The sequence below is a fragment of the Cebus imitator genome, unplaced genomic scaffold, assembly GCF_001604975.1.
Source record: "Cebus imitator isolate Cc_AM_T3 unplaced genomic scaffold, Cebus_imitator-1.0 Scaffold952, whole genome shotgun sequence".
In the NCBI taxonomy this organism is placed as follows: domain Eukaryota; kingdom Metazoa; phylum Chordata; class Mammalia; order Primates; family Cebidae; genus Cebus; species Cebus imitator.
Window position 1 is genome coordinate 109,048 of NW_016108267.1, and position 7,443 is coordinate 116,490.

Below are 7,443 nucleotides of genomic sequence, written 5' to 3' on the forward strand. Positions count from 1 at the left end.
ATTGACATGCCTTTTAGACATCTACATGGAAATGTAAGTAGGCAGTTGGATTCAAGATTTATGGTTTTGGAAATAGCTGGGTGCAGTGGCGCGCACCTGTAATGCCAGCTACGTGGGAGGCTGAGGCAGAAGAATCGCTTGAATTCATGAGGGGGAGATTGCAGTGAGCTGAGATTGTGCCACTGCACTCTGCCTTGGGCAACAGAGTGAGATTCCATCTCAAAAAAAAAAAAAAAAACAAACCAGAAAATTGAAAAATGATGTGTGTTGACAGTATGGGCAGAGTTTAAGCCACTGAAGTTAGTCTTAATAAGGAGGCTATAATTAGAACTAGTTTTCATTTTTTGTCTTTTTTTTTTTTTTTTTTTTTTTTTGAGAAGAGTCTCGCTGTGTCACCCAGGCTGGAGTGAGTGGTGTGATCACAGCTCACTGCAACATCAACCTCCTGGGCTCTAGCAGTCCTCCCACCTCAGCCTCCTGAGTAGCTGGGACCAGGCACATGCCACCACACCTGGCTAATTTTTGTACTTTTTTTGAGATGGGGTTTTGCCATGTTGCCCAGGCTGGTCTCAAACTCCTTAGCTCAAGTAGTCTGCCCACATCAGCCCCCAAAGTGTTGGGATTACAGGTGTGAGCCACAGCACCCGGCTCTTGTTGTTTGTTTTTACCTACTCCCTAGGAGACCATTAAGATGAATTCAGTCATACCTTTCATCCATGTTTACCACATTTGCACAAAAAGCCCAGACTGCCCATGTTATCCCTTGTCAGCTGGATTCATGGATTTGTACATGGTTTAATTTGATCCAGATTCCCCATCGCTCTGATCTACCCTCACCACTTCCCCAAACCCTTCTGCTGAACTTTCTGGAGCTCATGATCAGCCAAATCCATTATAAGATATTGTTACTAAAGTTTGATTGTTCAGTAAGCTCACTACTTCCCTTGCAACCCTCTCAAGGGTTTTTTTTGATAGGGCTTGTGGGAGGCATTGGTATCCTTTTTGTTTCCCCTTGCCCTTTCTCTTTTCCCTTCTGCCTTAACAATTTTAGCCTTTTTTGGGGGAAAAAAAGTCACTAGGTTATATCACCACTACATTGTTGCAGTGACTTTCCTCCTGCTCATTCCCCTTCATCTATTGATTGTTTTAGTGCCAGTGCCTTTCTTTCCATTACTACCTCAGTCACATTCTTCATGATTTTAGCTTTCAATTGTAGATGATCCATAGGCTCTCATATCCTTCACTTTATAGCTCTAGGAAACTTCATGTCTTTCAGTAATCCAACTCAGCTGTTCCTCTGGCCACATTGTGATTTACAGTTTCATTCCTGCTTCTCCAAATTTTCACTTCTTTCTGGTTCTTCACCGTCATTACTCCCGGGCATACACATTCAAAACTCTGTCACCCCTCCCTGGTACTAATGTGGTAAAACCTAAACATTGTTTAATTTTTAATCTGTCTTTTCTCTACATATTAAAGATACCTACTCTAGCCATTTACTTGGCCAAAGAAAACCACAAAACCTCACTTAATGATCTCAGTTAAATCTCAAGTTGGTCCCCAGCACTATTACGCTATCTTCCTTGGAATTTCCCTTCCAGAGAACACTGTTTCGTGCCTTTCTCACTCCTTCTTCTTAGCTAACAAACTCTTCTTATTCACCACAAATATGAGCAATCTTCCCATTATGACATTTACCAGCCTTTCACTGGTGGGCAGAATAATGGTCCCCCAGAGATGTCTACTTTCTAATCCCTGAAATTGTTAATATGTTAGGTTACATGGTAAAGAGGAATTAAGATTGCTAGTCAGTTGACTTTGAAATGGGGACATTATCCTGGATTATTCACATGGGCCCAAAGTATTTCATCACAAGGTCTTTATTCATGGAAGAGGGAGGCAAAGGAGAGAAGCAAAGAGATGGTAGTATAAGAAGGTTATGATCTTCCCTTGATGACTTTGAAAATGGAAGAAGGGGTTCATGAGCCCAAGGAAGGTGGATAGCTTCTAAATGCTGGAAAAAGGAAGAAACTGATTCTCTTCTAGAGCCTCTAGAAGGAACACAGCCCTGATGACACCTTCATTTTAGCCCAGTAAGACACATTTCAGATTTCTGGTCCTTAGACCTCTAAGTTAATAAATTTGTGTTGTTTTAAGCTACTAAGTTAGTAGTAACTTGTTTTTGCAACCATTGAAAACATACTAATTCAAATATATGCCCATTCCCTATCCCCTTGCAATATGTTACTGCAAATTCATATGCTTTTCTTTTCTTTTTAAAAAACAGATGAACTGCTCTGAGTCTTAAGGACAACTCTTCCATATCTGTGCTGAGTCCTGCTTCCTCTTGCCTAGCCAAGGACCTTGCTTTTGCATTATCCTCTCTCTTTGCTGTTTATCATTTTCTTTCTTTACTTGATTGCTCCCATCTGTACTATCTCCCATCTTAAAAGGAAAACAATTCACCTCTTGTCTCCTTCAAGTATCACGCCCCATTTGAAGCCACCATCCCATCTCCCTTAGATTGTTCTCACCTAGACGGCTTTAGTCACCTCCTAACTGATCTTGCCTGCCTCCTCTTCCCCCTTGTAATCTGTTCTCCATGTAGCAGCTGGAGTGATCTTTTTAAAGTATTAGTTAGATCACATTATCACTCACCTGCTTACAACCATCTTATGGTTTCCTTCCCATCATACTGCAAAGCACTTTCTGGGGTCAGTATGATCTGGCTTCAACCTTATCTACCACTCTACCCTCTTCTTCCTGCTGCAGCTGCTTGTTTTCCTTCAGGCAGATCAGCTCATGTTTATTCCAGTGCCTTTGTGCTTGCTATTTCCTCTGCCTGGAAAACTCTTCTGCGGATATTTCCATGGCTTACTTTCTCACTTCATTCGGTTTTCTGCTTAAATATCCCCTCAGGTTTATCCTGAGGTAGCACCCTTCTGCCACCCTCACCCCTTCCAGCCATTTATTGATTAATTTGGCATAAGGTTTATTCTTTTCCAGCCCTAAACTTGGAAAGGGATGTGGTCAGGAGATGACACCAATATAAGAATAGTGGTGGTAGAGGCAAAGGTTCTGGAGGTTTTTGAAAGGGAAGAAAGAAGAAATAGTTTGGAAGTAGCCATGAGGAATAAGGAAAATACATACCTCACCTCCGAGGTCTTGAGGAAATAAGATATAAGAGGAAAAAGAGTAATGTTATTAGGAGACAGTTCTTCCTCATAGCTGATGAAAAGATTTCATGAGATAATGTGTATAAAGGCCTTAATACCGACCCATAAATAATAGCAACCAGTATATTTCCCTCAAGTGGCAGTGTATGTCTTCTCTTTCGTACTCTTTTGCCATTTTCTTTTCTTAGAAGGAGGGGCAGGGATCATATAAGAAGATCTTTGGCAAAAAGGGACAAGTACCTCAAAAAGGGGCTATATCAGAAAAGTCTGAAGTTTACAACAAACAGTTCTTGGGGAGTTAATGTGTACCAAAGGAGTCAGAGAATCCATTGTCAGCGGCTTACCAAGTGTTACCAGACTGGACAAAATTCTTTTCCTTTGCCACTCGGGCATACTGTATCCTTTTCTACTGAAAATTAATTTATTGAGGAATCATAGCTAGATATTACTGCAATTAAATTTCCTGACGATTAATTAACATTAAAATAATCCCAAAGAGAAACTTGTTAATTCAAATGGCTCTCCTCCAAGATTCCTCTGGTCTCCTCCCCTTCCCATTTCTATTTCTAAGTAAAACTAGAAATGTCTGCAGTAGTTTGGGATTTATGTGATTTTCAGGGTGTTTGAAACTTGTGGATTTCTAGATGTCTCACATGGAACAAGTGTCAGGAGTATGTATTTATACCATAGTAACTGCAATTCCATTAATACATTGTTTTTGTTATGTGATATATGTGATGACTATATGATAAATAAAATATTGGAGGAATGTATACTTTTCTTCTAATGGAGATATGCATGTTTATTCCTGTTTAAGGTTAGATTTGAGGCTTGTGTTTTCTGTTTCTTTTTCCAGAGAGTGAAGGGCATTCCCCAAACCACATTGTAGTGCTGTGTCGAGGCCGAGCTTTTGTCTTTGATGTAATACATGAAGGATGTTTGATCACACCGCCAGAGCTTCTCAGGTTTTCAGACTACTTTCTTGAGTGTCATTAGGTCTTAAGGTGTTGCATGAATTAAAATATACATGTTTCGAATTGCCTTTCAAGGTGACAATAAGCTTAAAGATAAGAATTTTATATGTGCCTTTTTAAAAAAAACCTATGTATTTTTAAATTATTTTTAAATTTTACTATATATATATGTTAATTTGGACAAAAGGAAAACATTACATATATTACCAATTCCATTCCCTGCCCCAGAATTAATCACTGTTATTACTTTAGTGTGTTTCATCTTTCCAAACCTGTTGCAATGAATTTTCATGCATACCCAGCTTAAAATATACATAATATGTATTATATATGTGTGTGTATATACATACATCTGGTATATATTTTCTTTGTATATGTTTTAAAGTATATAAAATTTCAAAATGTATAGGGGATTATATAATGATAACTCCTGTGTACCTATCTCCTAACTTCAACAGTTACCAACTCTTAACATCAACAGTTACAAACTCATAGTAATGCTGTTTCAACTATATCTCTTTCACCCTTTCCCTCACCTTCCCATGGATTATTTTGAAGATAATCTGACATAATATCTTTTCATGATAAATATTTCAGTATACATTTCTAAAATATAAGGACTCTTTAAAAATACACATACAATACCATTATCACACTTAATGACTTCTAAAAAGTAAACAATTTTTTTTTTTTTGAGACAGTCTTGCTTTGTGTCCAGGTTGGAATGCAGAGGCACAATCTCAGCTCATTGCAACCTCCCTCCTGGGTTCAAGTGATTCTTCTGCCTCAGCCTCCTAAGTAGCTGGAATTACAGGTGTCCACCACCTCGCCTAGCTAATTTTTCTATTTTTAGTAGGGATGGGGTTTCACCATGTGGGCCTGGCTGATCTGGAACTCCTGGCCTCAAATGACCTGCCCGCCTTGGCCTCCCAAAGTGCTAGGATTACAGGTGTGAACCACCACACCTAGCTAAATAAACAATAATGTTTTAATATCATTAATAAATAATCAGTTCTAATTGTTTTCTAATTGTTGGATATATATTATCTATTTATAACTTATTTTTATTAAATATTGCAAACATGTACAAAATTGCACACAGAAATATACAGCTGAATATTCACGTAACCTGCACCCAGGTCAAAAATTAGAACATTCCTAGTATTCCAGAAGATCCCTCTTCCATACTTTCACTCCTCCCCAGGGGCAATCATTTACGTTGTTTACAGTTTGCATTATTATTTTTAAAAGGCTGCTATGGAAATCCTTGTATAAGTCTTTTGATGTACACATGCATGTATTTCTGTCTGGAACACACCACACAGGTGAGAATTTACTGAGTCATAGGGTATATGTACGTTCATCTTCAATAGATAATGCCAGTTTTCTAAAGTAGTTATAATAATAAGTATGTCTGCTAGTGTATGAATGTTGTAGGAGTTCCTTTTACATTCTGGGTAAGAGTTCTTACTTCATTGTGTGTGTTGCAATACACAGAAGATGTTTATAATTGATCTTTTAATAGAAGATGTTCTATTAAACGTATTTTCCTGATCAACAGAAGTTCTTAATTTGAATGTAGTTTATTAATCTTTTAATCTTTACCATACAGATTATACATTTTGTGCCCTGTTTTAAAAAATTTTTCCCCAACCCAGTGCCAAGAAGATAATTTTTTATGTTCTAGAATTTTGATGTGCCTTTTACATTTGTATTTATATTCTGCCTAGAGTTAATTGATTATTGTGTTGACATGAGGCACAGGGGTAGTTGCACATTTAAAAATAGTGTTATTTTTCTAGTTAACATCTTTTAATCAACAGTAAATGTAATCTTTCCATGTTGGTAAAAATATATCTACCTTATTCTTTTAAACTATTACATAGAATTTCATCAAATGGATGTATTATAGTTGACGTGACCATTTCTCTATAAAACATTAAAGTTGTTTCCACTTGTTGCTATAACAAATAATGAATTGTTTTCAAACATGCCTCTTTATGTATTTGGATAAAATATCTGTGGTTTGATATTAGAAGTGAAATTTTCACATCATCCAATGTATACATTTAAGTCAAATTGGCATCCACAGTGGCATTGTTTTTTCTGCCAGTATTATGTGAGGACACTCATTTCTCCTAATCATTGCTGACATGTTATTAATAAACTTAAAACATACCTGGTGGAGGGAACACTGGCTCATGCCTGTAATTGCAACATTTTGGAAGGCTGAGGCTGGAAGATCACTGAAGGCTAGGAGTTGAAGACCAGCCTGGGCAACACAGAGAGACCCTGTCTCTACAAAAAGTTAAAAAAATTAGATGGACATTATAGTGCTACTTGGGAGTGCTCCCAGCTACTTGGAATGCTGGGGTGGGAGGATCAGTTGAGCCTGGAAGGTTGAGGCTACAGTGAGCTGTGATGATGCCACTGTACTCCTGCTTGGGTGACAGAACAAGAATCTGTCTCAGAAACAAATAAATAAATAAAAAACAACTCCCCCTCCCCCCACACACAAAAGCTATATCTAGTGAACTGACAGGTGAAAAATGGTTTTTATTGTTGTTTAAATTTGCATATTCCTCATTACAAGTTAGGTTGATCATTTTTATATATTTTATAGTCCATTTATTTGTGTTTTCTGTGAGCTACTTTTGCCTATTTTTCTATTGGCTATTTTATTTTATTCTTACTGATTTGTAGCAATTATTTATATGGCTTGTACATTAATCCTTTGTAGATTATGTGTGTTGCAAACATTTTCTTCCAGTTAAAACAAATTTTGGAAATTGTACAATCTTAATTTTCATGTAGGCAGATTTATCTTTTAAATTATTTGCTTTTGTGTCTTGGATAATATTTGTATGTCTTCCCATTACATGTTTTAGTGTGTTTTAAATTTGACACAATTATTCAATCAGGCTTATTATTATTCAAAGCCACTCTTCCAGAAATTGAACACATGCGCTTCATGGGTTACATTCAGCCTGTGACCTATTTTTCTTGGAAAGCGGTGGCTCGAGCCTGTAATCCCAGCACTTTGGGAGGCCGAGGCGGGTGGATCACGAGGCCAAGAGATCGAGACCATCCTGGTCAACATGGTGAAACCCCGTCTCTATTAAAAAAAATACAAAAAATTAGCTGGGCATGGTGGTGTGTGCCTGTAATCCCAGATACTCAGGAAGCTGAGGCAGAAGAATTGCCTGAACCCAGGAGGCGGAGGTTGCGGTGAGCCGAGATCGCGCCATTGCACTCCAGCCTGGGTAACATGAGTGAAACTCTGTCTCAAAAAA

General features: G+C 37.8%; 1 protein-coding gene across 1 annotated transcript in view; it reads left to right on the top strand.

The window, feature by feature from the left end:
- The window catches only part of CROT (carnitine O-octanoyltransferase), a 34,879-nt gene that overhangs the window by 17,812 nt on the left and 9,624 nt on the right, over window positions 1–7,443 (top strand). The window contains exon 7 of the mRNA XM_017521087.2: window positions 4,033–4,141. Within this exon, the coding sequence (XP_017376576.1) occupies window positions 4,033–4,141 (109 nt within the window). The remainder of the gene's footprint in view (window positions 1–4,032; window positions 4,142–7,443) is intronic.